General features: G+C 48.3%; 1 protein-coding gene across 1 annotated transcript in view; it reads left to right on the top strand.

The window, feature by feature from the left end:
• LOC132394521 (uncharacterized) overlaps positions 1-21,709 on the top strand; it is a 52,764-nt gene that overhangs the window by 19,058 nt on the left and 11,997 nt on the right. The window contains exons 5-11 of the mRNA XM_059970790.1: positions 963-1,079; positions 5,607-5,708; positions 11,612-11,719; positions 11,805-11,891; positions 19,523-19,621; positions 21,076-21,129; positions 21,210-21,253. Of these exons, the coding sequence (XP_059826773.1) occupies positions 963-1,079; positions 5,607-5,708; positions 11,612-11,719; positions 11,805-11,891; positions 19,523-19,621; positions 21,076-21,129; positions 21,210-21,253 (611 nt within the window). The remainder of the gene's footprint in view (positions 1-962; positions 1,080-5,606; positions 5,709-11,611; positions 11,720-11,804; positions 11,892-19,522; positions 19,622-21,075; positions 21,130-21,209; positions 21,254-21,709) is intronic.

Here is a 21,709-nt window from a genome sequence, read left to right as displayed (position 1 = left end):
CCTTGCCTGGTGTCAGCACCTATGCCAACAACACCCCACCCCCACCATGCTCCTTCTCTGTCATTTGTCCCACACCCCTTTCATGATGTTCCACCCTCACCATTCCCAACATCCTCTGCTCCCACCAGATTTTCAAACTCACTCTCTGTTTCAGGTTACAAATACAGTACTGTGTAAACGTCTCAGGCCCCTTGGCATTAACATCGGGTAGAGCAGGGGAGGGGGAAGGGGGTTCCCTACTGCGCAAGATTGAAAGAAACTCCATCACAGGTACTATAGCCTCCATGGTTTCGAAGACATCTTCAAGGAGCGGTGCCACAGAAACTATTATGTATTGCAGAGTACTGCAGCCACAAAACAACATAAACCCGACTCTGGAAAGACTTGAAGCGTATCCTCCAAAAGGGACAATGGTGCACGGCACACAGAAAATACTGACACAATTACCAGACCTCATCCCGATGAAAGAAATGGAAGAAATCAGGTGACAAAGTATGAAGGAACTTAAACCCAGTGTTGAGTCAACATCTGACTCCAGTTGTAGATGTACAAAATGGAAACAGGCCATTTGGCCCACTATGTCCATGCAGACCAGCAGGCACCCAACTGTGCTAATCCCATCTGGCCACACCAACACCCAAAGAAGCAGCCAGTGGTGAAATTAGGAGACCCACGAGGCAGATGAATGGATCTTATCAATTGTATGCTGCTGGCTGGTATTACAATTCAGTATCTTGTCAACACCCCTCAGAGGGAGGGAGGGAGGGGGAGAGGGGGAGAGAGAGAAAGAAGAAGAGGAAGAAGAAGATCTGAAATCACAGGGCGTGAGGCTGAGCAGGGGTTAGCACATTCACCTCCCTGCAGGAGTTAAGGGCAACAATTTATTCATTGCCACAATCAGCAGCCTTTGCGGTCATTTCTCCAGTGTCCAGTTTCATGGTTTAAATCTATTTTAATTGCAGGCTTTCCCCCTGTGGACATCGCAGTTATAACTCTGTCGATCATCGAACTGATGATTTCTTCATTGTTTCTTATTGATGGTGTTCTTCAGCACAGCTGGAAGCTGGAATTTGACAAAGGTACCTATCATTGGCTAATTAGCATTTAAGTATAAACACACAGGCTTCTCTAAGTAAACTTTGATTAATTTTAACAAGCATTTAGACAGACAAATGAACAGAGAGGGAATGGAGGGATGTAGACCATGTGCGGGCAGGTGGGATTAATTTAAATACCCATCACAGTGGACAGCTGCATTGTGGGCCGAAGGGCCTGTTCCTGTGTGGTACCGATCTGTGTTCCACAAGCAAGACGGCAAAGGAACAGGACCAGGCATTCTTCCCAACAGTCCCTGTGATCTATGGGATAGAGTTGTCCACTTTTGCCCAGATGTGAAATGGTCCTCTGTGGTAACACAGAACAGCTGGAATGATGCACAAGTCACCTCTGACCCAACTCCAGAGAGGCATTTAGGAAAAGAGGGAGTCTCAAATCATTTGTGTTTGACAAATCATGTTGAATTTTCTTCCAATGTTGAGTAAGTTTAGGTGGTAAGGAGTGACAGAAAGGTGCCTCATCCTGATTGGGGTGCAATGTGTGTGTGGGATAGGCTTGGCTCCCTCAGGTCTTGTACTCATTTCCCTTCTGTCCTTGCTATTTCTTTAAAACTTTGGAGTATCTTTTAATCCTGTGTCTTTCAACACCAGTAGCTGTCAGCTGGGAAAACCCTGCTTCCAGTTTCTGCCTAGATCATAAACAATCCATGGTTCCAAATATTCAAGAACCTCACTCAAGAACCTGGAATTCTGCCAAATGACACCAGTCTGTGTTTCGTGTCATTTATTAAGGGGTTTGTGCCCTAAGTCTCTGTGGCTTCCTGGTCATGTTAACTATTGAGAGCCCCTTCACCAGACAGATGTTAAACCAAGAAACTGAGTTAAGATATTTACTATGTATAGTCGGCCCTCCTTATCCGCAAGGGATTGGTTCTGGGACCCCTCAGGGATACCAGAATTCGCAGATACTCAAGTCCCTTATTCAACCTGTCTAAATACGGTGGACCTTAGGACCCAGCGGAACCCGATACCTTATTTAACGTGTCTCAGTGAGGTGCACAGTAGGACCCGGCGTCAGAGCTCTGAATCCGCAGTGTTTCTGTTCACGAAAGTAATCACGATTGAAAATAAAGTGGAAATAATAAAGCAATCGGAAAGAGGTGAAACGCCATCGGTCAATGGAAAAGCGTTAGGCTACGTCGGTCAATGATCGGAACAATTTTAAAGGATAAAGTGAGAAAGGCTCTGCCCCGATGAAAGCAAAGCAACACAGTGGTCTAATCATTGGGTTTTGGGGTTTTGGGTTTTTGATCCTCCACATCAACCCGGCATGGTGGAGAGTGCACTCGGGAGTGATCTGTCACTGGATCGAACTCAGGCCATTCCTGAGCCCAGCAATGAAACTACGTTCTTCAGTGTTTTATATGCATAGAAAGGTAAAATATATACTGTATGGTAAGACAAACATTTGACTAACTGACGCTAAATAATACCGGATATACCTGTTAATTAGTAAGAGAACTTTTTTCAATCCCGATCCACGATAACCCACGCACATCTCTCCGTATACTTTAAATCATCTCTAGATTACTTAGAATACCTAATACAATGTAAATTCTATGTAAAATAGTTGTTATACTGCATTCTTTATGGAATAATGACAAGAAAAAAAGTCTGTATGTGCTTGAACAACAAGTACTGGAAGAGCATTTCCAGGTTTTCGCGATTTGCGGTTGGTTGAATTCACGCATGCGGAATTTGCGGATAAGATGGCGGCACGACGCAGCTTGCAGCGGCCACTCTGGAGCTGATTATCTGTTACTTGTGAAGCTGGGTGCCGTGCGCAATCATAACGGACGTGGGAGCAAGGAGGAACATCGGGAAATCTCCAGGAAGACCTTCTTCGTTGCTGCTGCTGCTGTGAGGTCCGGGACTCTGCTGGGAAGAACAGGCCCCCAGTCCTCGGGGTCGCGTTGCCGATGGCTGTTGGCAGGGGCGTCCTAATATGCTCGGCAAAGGTTGGTGCTCGGAGAAGCAGTGCCGGAGAGGATGGTCGTCAGCTTGGAGGTTCAACGGACTCGGAGTCCACTGCAGTCAGGTGGCTTTCATTGTGTGCTGTGTCTGTGAGGCTGAGTCAGGCGGCGCTGTGGAAGTCCATAGCGGGGGTATTCCCTTCTGCTGCCGGTGTGGGATGACGAGTCAATCAGGACCCTGAGGACTTGTGAAAACTTTGATGGTTTCTTTCAAACTTATAGTCTTTTAACATCTTTGGACTATTTTTACTGTGCTGATGGTCTGCTTTTTATCAATTATGTTATTGTTTGCACTGTTGTAACTATGTGGTTTTGTGCAGGTCTTGTAGCTTTAGTTTTTGGTCTTGTTTTGTCTAGTGGCTGTGGAGCTCCTTTCTGGGAAACACGCTAAGATGATAGCGCAATATTAATACGCAGCAGCCTCTCTGATTGGGGATTGCCAATCGTTATGTGGATTTTCTGTAGTCTGTTTTATCATGTGCTTTTATGATATCATTCTGGAGGAACGTTGTCTCATTTTTTAACTGCATTGCATTTGTGGTTTCTAAATGACAATAAACTGAATCTGAATCCGACTGTACTTTATTCCGTGACCTGTCTCCTTTGGTAGAGAATTCCACAAGTTCACTACCCTCTGATTGAGACAGTTCCTTCTTTCAGTGTTAATTGTGTTGCCCCATTTCGTAACACTGTGACTGCTTATTTTGCAGCTCTGTGGCCAGGGGAAGCATTACCGTCTGAACGATAAACCCTTTCAGCAATGAATCTGATGAAGTCTTGTTCACTCCTGTTATATGACAAGTGTGTCCTTCCTTCATCAGAGAAATGAAACCTTGAGCAACACACAGAAAAATGGTGGAGGAGCTCAGCAGGTCAGGTTGCATCAATGGAGAGGAATAAACAGTCGAACTTTGGGCTGAGATCCTTCATCAGAACTGGTCTTGGTTGTTTATTCCTTTTAATAGATACTGCCTGACCTGCTGAGGTCTTCCAGCACTTGCTCTGGATTTCCAGCATCTGCAGAATCTCTTGTTTTTACAATATTCCCGATGCAGCTCATTATATATAATAAATCTATGCATTCGGAGTCAGGTATCTCTACTCCTGAACTGATTTTTTTCTCATAAGGAAGGACAATGTGCTGTTTGCCTTTCTAATTGCCGGCTCTACCTACACGTTAGCTTTTGGTGATTATGTACAAGGAGATCCCGGTCCCATTCGACACCCTCAACTTTCAGTGTCTCAGAATTTAACAAGTATTCAGCTTTTGTATTTTTTCACCAGGCTGAAGAGAGAAACCATTTCAACAAAAACTGGAAATTCAGAGGTTTTTAGAGGGTGTGGCTGGAAATTTGAAAATATCATGGGAAGGGATCGGAGAGGGAATCTTTTCCGGAAGGGGGGATTTGAAGTGGACTGGAATAGGGGAAGGGAGCAGAGCAAAAGGTAACAGCATCACTTTCTGGGGCACATGATGAGAATCGACAAATGCTGGACCAACAGCCGAATGAATTGAACAAAGAACCAAGTGAAGGAGAGATGTGTGGTGATGTATCCTTATATGTGGGTCACCAGTTATCCCTGGACTCCTTGGGCAACTTTTACTCTTTCTACGTGAAGTGTCCCTGCACTCGGATAGTTCAGCCTGCACCGTATTTACATTCTGGACCAGAACACCTGCCATTTCCTCAGAGCATCTGACTTCGGTAATGTTCCAATTCTTGGCATTGGAAAAGATTTCATACTCAGAACAGTGTAATTTCAGCACAGTGGCTAGGGAGGGTTATTCTTGCAAAACAAAATTATTGGGATAAACGGCAGAGCTGATTCATATGGAGCTCTTTCCTCCTCTGGGCACTGGATTCCAGCAAATCTGTCTTTTTCATATCCACAGCCAGCGGATAATGAGATTACACAAAGTGTCAAATATAAGCTGTTTCACAGAAGTGTGTTTTGTCTGTACAGATTCTTCACTTGCTGTAAGTCTCAATGAGCTCTCTGCACCAATTCCAATTCCATAGACTGTCATGTGGTCCAGTGCTCCCTCTAAGGTGCGTGTGCACAAATCATTTCCTACTAGTGCACAAAGGAATTTAAACTGCACACGAAAGGTTGTCGCCCTCTACTTTAACGAATATCACGAAATTGTGATACTTCACGATCATACACAATTTTGTGGTTTCTGATGCAGACGGTGTTGTAACATGGACTTTGCGAAGATTTGTCTGCAGATTTTAGAACTGGCTGAATTATACTGTTTTTATTGAAGAAGTTATTCAGTGCACACGTTGTCACTGGGCAAAAATTGCAGAGTACAAGATCTTTGCACACACTGGCCATTTCAGATTAGAGGGGACACTGAACTGGTCTGTTTTTAAACTGGTCAGGTTGCCTCTCCGCCAACAGCCTGACCAAACCTGGATGCCATCCCTATTTGGAAAACTTTCACCGTTGATTCCTGTGTTAAATCATTTGTGTGGATCTCACATTTTGACTGTTCTTGATTGTTTCCTTGTAGGACTGAAGAACCTCAGAAGTTGGTTGCTGGGCCTGTTTATCTGTAATGTTGCGTTGCTTGTGGCAATCTTCATTACCCTCATTTGCTGGATTAGCAGTGAAGGTAGGTGCACAAAATGATTTCTATTTCAATGAAAATGGTCACAGTTGTTGTCTGCTGGATTGTTAGAATGGAATGAGTTGGTAATTGTGAGTCACTTTACCTGGACTACCAGCACCTGCAGTCCTGGACCCCACAGCCAGCGGCAGGAAGCAGTGAAGGTCATTTTCAGGTGCTTACAGTGACAGGATGAGGTTAATGGTGTCAGACAAGGAGCTGTGTTGGCACTACAGCTTTCTGTCAGATTGACTGAAGTGTTGGAATAAAAAGACGCACCACCAAGCTCACCATTGGCAGAGAAATGTGATGTCATAAGTGCTGTCAATGGCGATATTAAAGCAAAAAGAGAGAGGATTAGTCCGAGCAAATGTTCAAAACTACAGCAAATAGATGTCATTATCACGAGAGAATGTGCAGATGCTGGGAATGCAAAGCAACACACACAAAGTGCTGGAGGAACTCAGCAAACATCTATGGAAATAAATAAAGTCCATGTTTTGGGCCTGAAACTCTTCTTCAGGTCTGGAAAGGTTTGGGGGGGAAGGAGGCTGGATGGAGGGTGATGGGTGGAACCAGGTGGGTGGAAAAGATAAAGGATTGGAGAAGAAGGAATCTGATAGGATGGATCACAGGAGAAAGGGAAGGAGGAGTGGACCCAGGGGGAAGTGATAGGCAGGTGAGAAGAGATAAAGGGCCAGAGCAGAGAATAAAAGAGGGTATGGGGTCAGGAAAAAAATTAACAGAATGAGAAATCAATATTCATGCCATCAGGTTGGAGACTACTCATTAAGTACCTTCCCTTTATCCTCAGGATCCAGGCAGAAATTTCTTCCTTTGTCCTCATGTAATCCTACTCTGTCTCTTTCCAGCCTCTTGATGTTAATATAGGTATAAAATGCCTTTGGGTTTTCCTTAATCCTCCTTTCCAAGGATAGAAACATATACAGACAAACATACTTTATAGATCCCAAGGGAAATTGTGTTTCATTACAGCCACACCAAGAACAGTGAAGAAATAGAGCAATATAAAACCATAAATAATTAAATAATAATAAGTTATTTATGCCAAGTGGAAATAAGTCCAGGACCAGCCTATTGGCTCAGGGTGTCTAACACTCCGAGGGAGGAGTTGTAAAGTTTGATGGTCACAGGTAGGAATGACTTCCTATGACGCTCAGTGTTACATCTCGGTGGAATGAGTCTCTGGCTGAATGTACTCCTGTGCCTAACCAGTACATTATGGAGTGGATGGAGTTGTTGTCCAAGATGGCATGCAACTTGGACAGCATCCTCTTTTCAGACACCACTGTCAGAGAGTCCAGTTCCACTCCCACAACATCACTGGCCTTACAAATGAGTTTGTTGATTCTGTTGGTGTCTGCTACCCTCAGCCTGCTGCCCCAGCACACAACAGCAAACATGATAGCACTGGCCGCCACAGACTCGTAGAACATCCTCAGCATTGTCCGGCAGATGTTAAAGGATCTCAGTCTCCTCAGGAAATAGAGATGGCTCTAGGACAGCAATCTGATGAAAAAGCAAGGAGAGGGGGACCGTGGGGTGAGTGCGTGTGTGATAGGCGGGGAGGACGGGAAAGCAACTGCGCGATAGCGGACTCTTCGGGGGTGGGGGGTGGGGTTGGGTGCATAAGGAAATAGGATGTGTTGATCATTAGGAGACACCAACAGTGCGGGCGGGATGCGTTCAAACGTTCATGGCCCGTCGCACATTATACACTCTCAATAGGGAGCATCAGTTGTGAAATCCCCTGATCGAGCCCCGACCGACCAAACGTAAACTACAACACCGTCTCCTCTCCCCTTTACTCCGTTCCACAAATGGCCAAGTTCCTGTACGTTCCTGTAATAGTCCCGGGTAGCTTTCTCGGTGACCACCGTTCTGAGCGCTGTCACAGGGAATTGTTTACAACAATTATTCCCCAGTGCCGGCAGATTAAGCTTCGGCACCAGGCACACAAAGCGGAAACGGCCGCTGCAAAGGCAAACGATACACTAATGATAAAGTCGAACCTTCTCCAGGCCAGGGCGGACACGTCACCAGTTATGCAGTATTATTTTACTCCTGTGGCAGAGATGAATTGGTGTATAGGGTTGTCAAAGAGAATTTGAGAAAAAAACCTCACAACTTGTTTTTCAAATGGACGCTAAATTACCCCTAAAAGCCCTTTAGATCGTAAATGAATGTTTTCGTTGATGAAACGACAGAGGCATTTTCCGTAGCAACTCCTTTATGTTAACCACAGAGAACATAAAGCACATGAATTAAAACGTCAGACCAGCCTCTTAAAGTGAATCCCGAACTCAATGCCGTTGGTTGTGAATTATGCATGTGTTTCCACCCGTTAGTTACTCGGGCTCGTCCAGAGGTGTGTTGACACACTCATGGTCAGGTCCTGACACCAGGGGCGTGGTAGCGGAATCCCCAAATCTTGTTCGGCCGGTTTAAGGCGATCGACCGAAATACGTTCAGGTTTACCCCTCCTATCTATGATAACAATGGCTGCAGCAAGTTCACCATTGGCACAGAGAAATGTGACATCGTAAGAGTGATGAATGGCAATATTAAAGCAAAGAGAGAGAGAGAGAGAGAGAGAGATGGTTAGACCGGGCAAATGTTCAAAACTATGGCAAATGGATGTCATTAACATGAGAGAGACTGCAGATGCTGGAAATCCAAATCAACACACACAAGATGCTGGAGGAACTCAGCGGGTCTGGCAGCATCTATGGAAATGAATAGATAGTCGATGTTTCGAGCCAAGGCGCTTCTTCGGGACTGGAAAGGAAGCGGGATGCGGGAAGATGCCAGAATACAGAGGTGGGGTGAGGGGAAGGCGGATAGCTGGAAGGTGATTGGTGGTGCCAGGTGGGCAGGAAAGATAAAAGGCTGGAGAGGAGGGTAGACCATAGGAGAAAGAAGAAGGGACCCAGGCGGAGATAACAGGCTGGTGAGGGGTGTCAGAGGCCAGAGTGGGGAGTAGAAGAAGAGGGAAGGGGGGTAATTATTGGAAGGAGAAATGGATATTCATGCCATCGGGTTGGAGGCCACACAGACGGAATGTAAGGTGGCTCAAGAGGAAGCCATGGACTAACATGTCAGAACAGGAATGGGAATTGGAATTAAAATATTTGGCCACCAGGAAGATTCGCTTTTAGTGGATGGAGCGGAGGTGTTTGGCAAAGCATATTTAATCACTGGCATTCAAATTAGACTTAGAAAGGATAGAGCAGAGTGGTTTCTAATGGTAAATATCAATCCGATAGCCCTTGAGAGGTGGGGGAGGGGAGGTTCACTGATCACTAAAGCGTCCAAAACAGCTACAGGGGATCATCAAAGCAGCTAATGGATGCTGGCTTCGGATCCGGAGCACTGGAGTTGGGGGGGGCGGTGGGGGTAAGGGTTGTGCCACTGGAGCACGGGGGTGGGGGTAAGGGTTGTGCCACTGGAGCACGGGGGTGGGGGTAAGGGTTGTGCCACTGGAGTTGGGGGGGCGGTGGGGGTAAGGGTTGTGCCACTGGAGCACGGGGGTGGGGGTGAGGGTTGTGCCACTGGAGCACGGGGGTGGGGGTGAGGGTTGTGCCACTGGAGCACGGGGGTGGGGGTGAGGGTTGTGCCACTGGAGCATGGGGGTGGGGGGGTGGTAAGGGTTGTGCCACTGGAGCATGGGGGTGGGGGTAAGGGTTGTGCCACTGGAGCACGGGGGTGGGGGTAAGGGTTGTGCCACTGGAGCACGGGGGTGGGGGTGAGGGTTGTGCCACTGGAGCACGGGGGTGGGGGTGAGGGTTGTGCCACTGGAGCACGGGGGTGGGGGTAAGGGTTGTGCCACTGGAGTTGGGGGGGGCGGTGGGGGTAAGGGTTGTGCCACTGGAGCACGGGGGTGGGGGGGTGGTAAGGGTTGTGCCACTGGAGCACGGGGGTGGGGGTGAGGGTTGTGCCACTGGAGCACGTCGGTGGGGGGGTGGTAAGGGTTGTGCCACTGGAGCACGGGGGTGGGGTGGGGGTAAGGGTTGTGCCACTGGAGGACGGGGGTGGGGGGGTGGTAAGAGTTGTCTCACAGCCAGACAAACCCCTGGTGTGATCACAGCTGGAGAACTGAGAGCAATACTGGGGCCCAGGCTAGGAAGATGTATTTTGACTTCTGTGTGATGTCAATGTAGATTTACTAAGGATTTAAATTATGAGCAGAGATTACATCCTTCGAGTTTGAACAGCGAGAGGGTGATGTGATGGAAGGTCTCAAGGCAGTATTGGGGAGTGATGGACAGACTGAAGCAATTTCTGGTGCTTGGGGCACCAGGGACTGGGTCACCTGAGCCGACGTCAATTTTGAGGGCTGTTCTGTTATTTTTTTTAAGTGCAGTAATTAGTAAACACTTACGTTGTTCAGGAACAGGAAGGTGGGGAAATTCGGGGCCAAGCAGAGTCTAAGTCTCCATTCCATGTTCGAAGGCCGGTGACACCGACGTGGGATATCTGTGGCCAGATGTTAGATGTCTGGCCAGCGGAGAGTGATTGAGGAATCCGTCGCTCCGGTCAGTGTGTTGACGGCAGGATCCAAGGTCAGAGATCCATGCGTGCGGGAGGAATGAACTCCAACACCCCCCTGGGTTTGCAAATCAGTGAGACCGGTGTTCAAGGGCATTTGTTTGTCATCAAGTCTCCAATGAGTCCAGAGTTCAAGGCTTAATGTTGAGTGATAAGTTTATCTTGGGATTAATCCTAAGGATCAAGACCCCAGGGCTGAATCGGAAGTCTGGAATTGGAGGCCTGTTGGCCGAAGGTAATTCTGTGAGTCTCTGCTGGGGAGGCCGAATTTGAATCTGCTGGAGGCTGAAGCCCTGTACTGGGATTAAAGAACTCTGTATGCGTGTGGGTGGGATGGAGAAATGGCTCCTGTTTTTGCTGCTGTTATTTTGTTTCTTGTTGTGTTCTGTGTTTTGCTGAGAATTGGTGCTGGAATGTGTGGTGACACACGCCGGTCACCCCAGCACATACTCAGGCCTGTTGTTTGTGAATGCAAACTGCGAACTTCACTATCTGCTTTGATGTACTCATGACAAGTAAACTTGAATCACGGGATGCCCATGATAGAAATTGGACTAGGTGCTGCAGAAGTCAGTCAGCCTCACATCCCAGCAGGCGATGTTGTCCTCAGTGTCCACACTCCTGCAGAGGAGCTGGACCACATGCAGATTTGAACTGAAACATCTGTTCTTTTTAGTTGCTGACCAGCTCCCAACCTCCCCCAACAGTAACTGTTGAAGCTTCTTCCCTCCACTCGCCCCAGACCGCGTCTTCAACTGACTCGTAACAAAATGCTTGAAATGCTCAGAGGTCTGGCAGCTTCCGTAGAGAGAGGCCTGAACTAATGATTCAGTCAATGGTCTAGCATCAGAATGGCAGGTTAGAAATTAGTTTTCTTTTGCAAAGAAGGGCTGAAGGGCTGTGAAAATGAAAGGAAGGTCGGTGTGTAAGGATGGAGACCAGGAGAGCTTCGTGAGTGTCTAACACCCGTCTGCCCAGGGCCAGTGAACATGTAGCCCCAGTAACCATCATCTCCACCACTTTGAAACGTTGACCAGAATAGTAGCATACTCAGTGAAAAAGCAACAATAGACACAGACACGTGCACACACTTCAGTGTTAGCTTTGCAGAACATCTCTGGGAGAACAGCAGAGGTTCCAGTGCGGACTCGCCGGCACCCTCTCAGGATAAGCAGATGGAGTACATCTACAGTCTTTAAAGCAATTTCTGTGTCCTCCCAGAAGCTGTGTAAGAAGGGTGAGTGTCAGTATTGGGAATGGGATCACTGCATCGCATTGGTTTAATTTCCTGGTTAGTACTGAGTGAATTGCTGACCATTACTGTGGGATCTTTGCTCCAGGTTCGAACCTTTTCGCAGTGGCGGCTTCCTGCACTGTGCCTCTCCTGCTTTTGATTTTGTTCCTACCACCCTCTGTTTCAAAGCCAGTCTCTTTCCAGAAAAATACAGGTAAGAAACAGATAGTTAATTTAATAAAATTTCCAATCCTCTCAGATTATCAGGTCTCTAATCACTACATTTCTCTACTTGACAGTGTTTTGGAAATTGACTGCATTTGGACTTCACATTGTTGTGTTCATCACCTCGATTACATTCTTAACATTAACAAGTAATCCAAACTGTGAGTTTTCCTCTTGCCTTTCGTTATTGATCATAACATTGCAAGCTTCTGATAATCAGTATTTCCTCTGTCTTGTACAATGTCAGTTCAGCTCAAATCCACCTGCAACAAACTGTATGGGTGACATTAAGGATGATTCCCCTTGTGTTGGTTTGCATGCTTTCTGTTGCCCCACGAACATAGAACCACGTAACTTGGTCAGCAGGGTAGGTCCTGTCTCCTTCACATGACTGCCTCCAAGTGGAATTCAGTCTGGGGGAGTCCTGATCCAGCAGCTGAGGGAGATGGCAATCAGGTCTCCTTCCTCAGATTTGATAATTCTGTGAGAATTCATGGGACTGGGGTCAACAACCTTTTGACCTGCATGTCTTGAATATTGGTTGTTGGGTACAATTCTGTGAGTCTCACTGTCTTGTTATTCACCAATTTTGGCTGAACCACCAGGTGTTAATGGGTTTGACTTTATATGCATTCCTTTGCTGTTTATTTCTTTTGAAGTTTAAAAAAGCGATTTTAAGTTTGTGATTGGATTGGAGAGGATCTAACTAAAGGCTTGCAATATACTGGTAACAGCAGAATACACATCAATATTAAAAGGTGACACAACAAATGTATATTTAGAATTAAAGATGGTAGAGAATAGATGTTGGAAAGGGGCAGCGAGAGAAGCTGTGGTAATATGGAGAGATGATAAATCTCTCTGACATTTGCCTTTTGCCTAGCAAACCTTCTAGAACATCTACAGATTCCCAACCTCCGGATCATGGTGATTAGACAGAATTTAATTTTCAGCTTCATTGCTTCCTTGAATTTCATTAAGTTTTGCAATTAACATTTAATAATGTTAAAATGAACAGAATCTATTTCACAATTGGCAACTGAGATGCTACAATTTACAGTGTTAATTAAGTGGCTGGTGTATTGGTTATTGAAAGATTATTGTGAGCAGTGAATGGCTCTGGACTGAGAACTTTTCCGAATGTTAATATAGGAGGCTTTTGCTCTGAAATGAAGTAATGTAGAGTTCAAGTGTATGTATTCTACTGATCCCAGGAGACTGGGGAGATTAAGTGGGGACAGAAGTACGACGTTGCCTTTTTCCTAAAGTGCCGTGGGTTGCTGATGGAATAATGAGTGCTGGGGTTTTCTTCCCTCGAAGTTTGGCCGGTGTTTTAAACTAAGATTGAGTTAGTATTGTAGCGGTGTGCTACACGCAGCACTAAAATTACGACACGTAGTCGGTAACTGCAGTCCAAGGAAAAAACTTTATTCGAAATCTTCAGCCTCACTTTTAAGCCTCCCTCAACCTGCCCCCCATGGCGCAGAGGCTCCAAAGCTCTGTGCTCGCAAACCCCCGTAGGCTATCTAATTGTGAGTCGATTCGGATGTGCCAGGAAATGGGTCGCCACATAACCCCCCCCCCCCCCCAGAACCGGCGATACACCCCCCAATGTCCACAGTCTGGGCCAGAACCTGCTTGGGAGGTCGGCCTCTGCACCGAGGTGCCGGAAACTCGGCCGGTTGCGCCAGGTCCACATGGGCCGGTTTGAGGCGGTCCACTGTGAAAACCTCCTCTTTCCCCCCAACATCCAGCACGAACGTGGACCCGTTGTTCCGGAGCACCATAAACGGCCCCTCGTATGGCCGCTGCAGCGGTGGCCGATGCCCACCCCTTCGTACAAACACAAACTTACAGTTCTGTAGGTCTTTGGGTACGCAGGTCGGGTGCCGCCCGTGCTGTGAAGTGGGTATGGGGGCCAGGTTACCGAGCTTCTCGCGTAGTCTGCCCAGGACTGCTGCGGAATCGTCCTCTTGCCCCCTTGGGGCTGGTAGGAACTCCCCGGGGACGACTAGGGGCGCACCGTTTACCAACTCGGCCGACAAGGCGTGCAGGTCGTCCTTGGGCGCTGTGCGGATGCCGAGTAGGACCCAGGGAAGCTCGTCTGCCCAGTTGGCTCCTCGCAGGCGGCTTTGGTGTGCCGCTGCACCTTGGCCGTCTGGCAGTGCATGCACGTTTTGGCCCATTCACTGACCTGTTTGCGGAGTCCGTGCCAAACGAACCTACTGGAGACCATCCGGACTGTTGTCCGGATGGAGGGATGCGCCAAGTTATGAATGGAGTCGAAAACGCGGCGCCGCCAGGCTGTCGGGATGACGGGACGGGGCTGGCCGGTGGCGACGTCACAGAGTAGGGTCCTCTCACCCGGGCCCACAGGGAGGTCCTGGAGCTGCAAACCGGAGACTGCGGTTCTGTAACTCGGAATCTCCTCATCCGCCTGCTGCGCCTCTGCCAGTGCCTCAAAGTCTACCCCTTGGGAAAGGGCATGAACGGTAGGGCGAGAGAGCGCATCCGCCACGACATTGTCCTTACCCGAGACGTGCCGGACATCCGTCGTGTATTCAGAGATGTAGGACAGGTGGCGTTGCTGGCGGGATGACCAGGGGTCGGACGCTTTCGTAAACGCAAAGGTAAGCGGTTTGTGGTCCGTGAACGCGGTGAAGGGCCGACCTTCTAGGAAGTACCTGAAATGCCGGATTGCCAGGTAGAGCGCCAACAGTTCCCGGTCGAAAGCACTGTACTTGAGCTCGGGTGGCCGCAGGTGTTTGCTGAAAAACGCCAGGGGTTGCCAGCGACCTGCGATGAGTTGCTCCAGCACCCCACCGACTGCCGTGTTAGATGCGTCCACTGTGAGGGCGGTAGGGGTGTCCATTCTGGGATGTACTAGCATTGCGGCGTCAGCCAAAGCTTCCTTCGTTTGAACGAAAGCGGCGGCGGACTCCTCGTCCTAGTTAATGTCCTTCTCGGACCCGACATCAGGGCGAACAGGGGGCGCATGATCCGGGCAGCTGAAGGGAGGAAGCGGCGGTAGAAATTGACCATACCTACGAATTCCTGAAGGCCTTTGATCGTGGTGTGTCGGGGAAAGAGGCGGACCGCATCTACCTTAGCGGGCAGAAGGGTTGCCCCGTCTTTAGTAATCCTGTGGCCCAGGAAGTCAATGGTATCGAGTCCAAACTGGCATTTGGCAGGGTTGATTGTAAGACCGTACTCACTCAGTCGGGCGCAGAGTTGACGGAGGTGGGACAGATGCTCCTGACGACTGCTGCTGGCTATGAGGATGTCATCCAAATAGATGAACGCGAAGTCCAGGTCCCGTCCCACCGCGTCCATTAACCGCTGGAACGTCTGTGTGGCATTCTTCAGGCCGAACGGCATGCGAAGGAACTCGAAAAGGCCAAACGGGGTGATGAGAGCCGTTTTGGGGACGTCGTCAGGATGCATCGGGATTTGATGGTACCCTCGAACGAGGTCTACCTTGGAGAAGATCCGTGTGCCATGCAGGTTTGCTGCAAAGTCCTGAATGTGCGGCACAGGGTAGTGGTCCGGTGTGGTAGCCTCGTTCAGCCTGCGGTAGTCGCCGCACGGTCTCCAGCCCCCCGTCACTTTGGGCACCATGTGCAGGGGGGAGGCCCATGGGCTGTCGGACCACCGGATGATCCCCAATTCCTCCATCCTCTGGAACTCCTCCTTCGCCAGTCGGAGCTTGTCCGGGGGAAGCCGCCGAGTGCGGTCGTGGAGGGGTGGTCCCTGGGTCGGGATGTGGTGCTGTTGAAGTCGTTGTCGGACAGCGTGATGGAGCCGAGGTGAGGGGCTGGCAACTGGGCTGCACCCAGGGAGAACGTCTGAAAGGTCTCGGCGTGTACCAGTCTCTTCCTGGGCAGGTCGACCAGTAGGCTGTGAGCCCGCAAAAAATCCGCACCCAGAAGCGGTTGGGCTACGGCGGCCAGTGTGAGGTCCCACGTGAACTGGCTGGAGCCGAACTGTAGCTGCACCTGACGGGTGCCATAGGTCCTTACTGTGCTGCCATTCACGGCCCTCAGGGGGGGACCCGGTGCCCTGCTGCGGGTGTCGTAACTCGTCGGAGGTAAAACGCTGATCTCAGCCTCAGTATCGACCAAAAACTGGCTTCCCGACCTTCTATCCCACACATACAGGAGGCTATCCCGATGGCCAGCTGCCGAAGCCATCAGCGGCGGCTGGCCCTGGCGTTTCCCGGGAACTGGCAGGGCGGGCGACAACGGCGGGCTTCTGCCCCCCACCGCTGGTGGTAGAAACACCATTGTTCGTTGGGCTCCCCACTCCTGCCTCTGGGGTTAGCGGGCACTGTGGCCGGGTCTGGACTGGTTTGCTGCCGGGAGCGTGGCTGGGAGATCTGCGCGATGGACGCCCCGCTCACCTTTTAGGCGTTCCACAGCAAGTCCGCCCGGGCTGCCACCTTCCGGGGGTCACTGAAATCTGCGTCGGATAGCAGCAGGCGTATGTCCTCGGGCAGCTGCTCCAGGAATGCCTGCTCAAACATGAGGCATGTTTGTCCGTCGGCGAGAGACATCTCATTCATTAAAGCCGATGGAGGTCTGTCTCCCAAGCCATCCAGGTGCAGTAAACGGGCAGCCCGCTCGCGCCGTGAGAGTCCGAAAGTCCTGAGGAGCAGGGCTTTGAATTCCGTGTACTTGCCGTCTGCCGGGGGCGACTGTACGAACTCCGCGACCTGGGCCGCTGTGTCCTGGTCGAGGGAGCTCACCACGTAGTAGTAGCGGGTGTCTTCTGAGGTGATCTGGCGAACGTGGAATTGGGCTTCGGCTTGCTGGAACCATAGGTCCGGGCGCTGTGTCCAGAAACCCGGCAGTTTCAACGAAACCGCATGAACAGTCAGTCATTTCTGGTCCAAAAATCGTTTGGACCGTCGGGGTCACCAATTGTAGCGGTGTGCTACACGCAGCGCTAAAATTACGACACGGAGTCGGTAACTGCAGTCGAAGGAAAAAAACTTTATTCGAAATCTTCAGCCTCACTTTTAAGCCTCCCTCAACCTGCCCCCCATGGCGCAGAGGCTCCAAAGCTCTGTGCTCGCAAACCCCCGTAGGCTATCTAATTGTGAGTCGGTTTGGATGTGCCAGGAAATGGGTCACCACAGTATACAATATTGGGTTACATTTACAGCTTGAGCAAACTCTCTAAAGATAATCATCAAAGCTTGTTGATCAAAAATGTTATTTCAAAGTTCAGAGTTCAAAATAAATTTTATTATCAAAGTACACATATGCCACTATATACAACTTAGAGATTCATCTTCTTGTAGGCATACTCAGCAAATGTCTAGAATAGAAACTATAACAGGATCAGTGAAAGGTCAACCAGAGTGCAGAAGACAACAAACTGATGATAGAAGCTGCTTTCCTATGACAGTGTTTCATGTGGATGTGCTCACTGGTGGGGAGGGCTTTACCTGTGACGTACAGGTCCAAACCCAGTACTCTATAGAATTTTCCGTTCAAAGGTATTGATGTTTCCACATCAAGCTGCAGTGCAGCCAGTCAAATTTTTAGATGTCATGCTGAATCTCCGCTGAGTTCGAAGGATGAGGAGGTGCTGCTGTGCTTTTTTCACAATTGCACTTACGTGCCGGGTCCAGGACAGGTCCTCTGAAATATTACACACAGGAATTTAAATTTGCTCTCCACCTCTGATCCTCGATGAGGACAGGGTGATGGAGCTCTGCTTTCCCTCTCCTTGCTGACAGTGAGAGAGAGGATGTTGTTTTGACACCACTCAGCCACTCTCTCTCCTGTATGCTGATTTGTCTGCACCTTTGATTTGCCCCACAACAGTGGTGTCATCTGCAAACTTGAATATGGAATTGGAGCTGAACTTAGCCACATAGTTAAGTAATTAAGGTTAGGCTGTTTAAATATTTTAGATGCATAAGACTAGATGAGCTTGTTCTGTGCTTGTAGTTTTCCGTGACTCTGGTCAAAGATATGGCCTGGCAGCCTGTGTGTCCAGACGGCATTATGTGGGAATTTGTGAAAGCAGGACTACCCCAAACAGGCTCGTCAGTGGGCCGTATCTCTGCTTGAATCTCTCTGGCACCAGTTTATGGGAACAAGTGCAAGTTGGAGATGCTCTGGTACTGAGTAATAATATCAGGGAGGATATCTGAACAGTTTTATACATAATAGAGTCACGAGGCAGAAGAAAGTTAGGTTTAGGAAAGGGGCATTCTGATGTTTAGAGAGCTGGGAAGCAGGGCTTACCAGAAGAATGTCCTGCCGACACTGAGCTGCTTGTTGGTCCTCGTTCACATCTGCTGCTGCCCCGTGCTTGGACTTTTAATTTTACCCCCCATGTTTAATCGTGTTATTGCCACTTTAGCTTTCTCTTTGTACTGCTTCACATCATACTACGATCTCTGAACCACGACGTTATTTTGTACTTATCGCTGTATTTATTGCTGCGTTTATTATAGAACATCAAACAGTACAGCACAGGAACAGGCCATTCAGCCCACAAAGTTGTACCGGAACCAGCTACAAAGCAAATCAAAATACCTGAACACTAGCCACTCTTAGGGTTATTAACGTGTAACGCTTTGCAGCACACCATCCGTAAGATCAGGATTCAATTCCTATGTCAGCGTAGGTTTCCTCCAGGTGCTCTGGTTTCCTCCCACATTCCAAAGACATACTGCTGAGGGTCAGTGCGTGGTGGGCATGCCGTGTTGGCACCGGAAGTGTGGTGACTCTTGGCGGGCTGCCACCACAATCCCTCTGATTTGCTTTGACCCAGATGGCACATTGCACAGCGTGGGTCAATGGACAGGTGCCAAACAAGACTGCTCTTTTCAAAAAGAAACCGGAGTTGGTGCACGGTTGGAGTTACGAAGAGAGATGTGGAGTTCCTGCTTGGGGATGACAAGAGAGGACCCGTGCTGGGGGAAGCAGAGTCTGTATTTGGTGGGTGCGGAGAGAGGCAGAATCACTGTTTTCGGGGGAGCTGTGGAGGTCAGAATGGGACATAGTGGGACGGCTCGGCTTTGGTGAAGAGAAAGAGACTTATCAGCAAAGTCGAGTGCCGGGTGCCTCCTCCTCTTCCTCTGGGTCTGCCCTCTGTTCTGGACACCCCCATTCCCCTGAAGCGGCCCAGTACCCAGTAGTTGCATCCGATTGGGCAGTACCCAGTACCCTGCAGTCAGTCGTATCTAACTGGGCAGTACCCAGTACCCAGTACCCAGCAGTCGTATCCAACTGGGCAGATTAGGTCGATGGTGCCAATGTCTCCATCACATTGAGGCCTTGAGGAGGGAGGGTAGTGAGGGTACAACAGAGGGATTAGGGTGACTCCAAGATCAGATAGCAGAGCAGGGTTTTGTGACACTGGAGCAGCTGGTGGGAACTATCTACGGAAGACTCCTGTTATTTGATATTAGATGGATTACACCCACTAATGGTGACAGTCACACATCACATTCTCATCGCAGTTTGGATAAACAGAGGGCTACGGGTAACCCGAGGTAATTTCTAGACATGTTCGGCACAGCATTGTGGGCCGAAGGGCCTGTATTGTGTTGTAGGTTTTTCTATGTTTCTATCGCAGGTTGTATGTGAAGTGTTCTGAAAGTGCTTTTGGATATGTTCCTGTGTTAGAGATGTGAGTCAGAGTGAGCGTTCAGCATGGACTAGAAGGGCCGAGATGGCCTGTTTCCCAGCTGTAGTTGTTATATGGTTATATGATATGTTCCTGTGTTAGAGATGTGAGTGGGTGTCAATGGCTTCTCTTTATGCATCTTTAGATCAAGTTTGTGACAGCAGCTTCGTAACCTGGAGAGTATTCTTCGCATCAATGTTGGGCTGTACAGTATTCTTTCTCCTCCACCTTTTGCTCTGTCAGTGTAAGTATCAAAATGATTAAACCGTTCATCTCCTTGCTCGCTTTCTATGGCAGTGGGTTTCAGTGAAAACTTTCTCCAGGTCTCAGTGTCACTCTGGCTTCTGAAAAGTAGACAGTTGTGGTTAAATCTTCAGCACATCACCCCTTTTGTCCCTGAATGGCTGCCATCATTTGGGAACAGCTCTGGAGCTATTGTGGGTGTTGTCAGTTCATGTGGAGCTGCCAGTAGTTGTCAGGACTCCTGCTCCGGTGATTTCCTACTGCACCTTCCGCTGGGTAGCACCTGTGTTCCACAGGGGTCTGGGTTAGGACCGATTCTTTTTACATTTGATATCAGCAGTTTGGATGATGGAATTAATGGGTTTCTTGCAAAGTTTGCAGGCGATATGAAGATAGGTGGAGGGGCAGGGAGTTTTGAGGAAGTAGAGAAGCTACAGAAGGACGTATCAGATAAGGAGAATGGGCAAATAAATGGCAGATGGAATACAGTGTTGGGAAGTGTACTGTCATTGACCTTGGTAGATGGAATGAAAGGGATAACTGTTTTCTAAATGGAGAAAAAATACAAAAAACTGAGGTCAAAGGGACTTGGGAGTTCTTGTGTAGGATTCCCTAAAGTTTAATTTGCAGTTTGTGTCCGTGGTGAGGAAGGCAAATGTGATGTTAGCTTTCATTTCAGGAGGACCAGAACAGAAAAGCAGGGATGTAATGCTGAGACTTTATAAAGCACTGGTGAGGCCTCACGGAGTATTGTGAACAGTTTTGCCCCCTTAGAAAGGATGTGCTGAAACTGGAGAGGGTTCAAAGGACATTCACGAACATGATTCCAGGATTGAATGGCTTGTCATATGAAGAGCGTTTGATGGCTCTGTGCTTGTATTTGCTGGAATTCAGAAAAATGAGGGGTGATCTCATTGAAACCTTACGAATGCTGAAAGTCCTTGATGGAGTGGATGTACAGAGAATGTTTCCCATGCTGTGAGGGTCAAAGCCCAGAGGACACAGCCTCAGAATACTGGGGCATCCTTTTAGAATGGAGATGAGAGGGAATTTCTTCAGCCAGAGATGGTGAATCTGTGGAATTCTTTGCCACAAGTAGCTGTGGAGGCCAAATCTTTATGTATATTTAATACAGAGATTTGTAGATTCTTGATTGATCAGGGCATGAGGTGATACAGGGAGAAAGCAGAGATTGAGGCTGAGGGGAAAATTAGATCTGCCATGACTAAATGGTGGAGCAGACTCAATGGGCCAAATGGCCTAATTCTGCTCCCATGTCTTATGGAGCTGAAATTATTCCTTGGTTTCAGTCTCCACAGTTGCTGTTCAACCTGCTGAGTGCTTCCATCATTTTCTGTTTTCTCTGGATTGTTGAGTTTGATTTTCAATGTCTGTGCTTTTTTTTAAAGGCATAATTTCTTATTCAGTTCCTTTATAATTTGCCTCACTGCTCAGCCCTAGGAACAGGACTTGCCTTTAACATCTGGAGTAGATATATCCAGAAGAATGGTGAGTGCAGTCAGGTATCTCTGATAACATTGCATATTAAATTTGCATAAAAAAACAAACGATTCATGTATTTTTTACAGATCGAAACCGAGAAACAAGGCAAGGCAGACATACTGAAGTACAGGTACTTTGTTTCTATTAACTCTTGCACTGTTTCAGTGTTCATGTAATTGTAAATTGACTCATTGTCTAACCCCTCCCACTCTCCTATGTACTGTACACACTCTTCAGAATCTTTCTGCTCTGTTTATTATGCCACCGTCTGTCAGACATTGAAACACATGCCCCAGAGTGAGCCTCTGTCTCTGTTAAACTGACAGGTATGTGATTGGATATAATGTAGTGCACGATTTCTCTGACTATCTCACTGATACCCTGTCTGGCACATTCCTCTTGTAAGTTACAGATCTTATCTCCCAGGCTATACCTTATTCTGCAGTGTGACAGCTTCAGTCTTCTCCCATTGCAACATCTGGCTCCTCCATTTTGCTGCTGCTGTTGTCTGTTTCTCCAGTGTTTGAATGTGAAGATTTCAAGATTCAGTGGAGGTGTTGATCAGCCTAACTACTTGGGGAAAGTA

The sequence above is a fragment of the Hypanus sabinus genome, chromosome 5, assembly GCF_030144855.1.
Source record: "Hypanus sabinus isolate sHypSab1 chromosome 5, sHypSab1.hap1, whole genome shotgun sequence".
NCBI lineage: Eukaryota > Metazoa > Chordata > Chondrichthyes > Myliobatiformes > Dasyatidae > Hypanus > Hypanus sabinus.
Note: the sequence above shows the minus strand (reverse complement) of the source record. Positions and strands in the feature narration are given on the sequence as shown.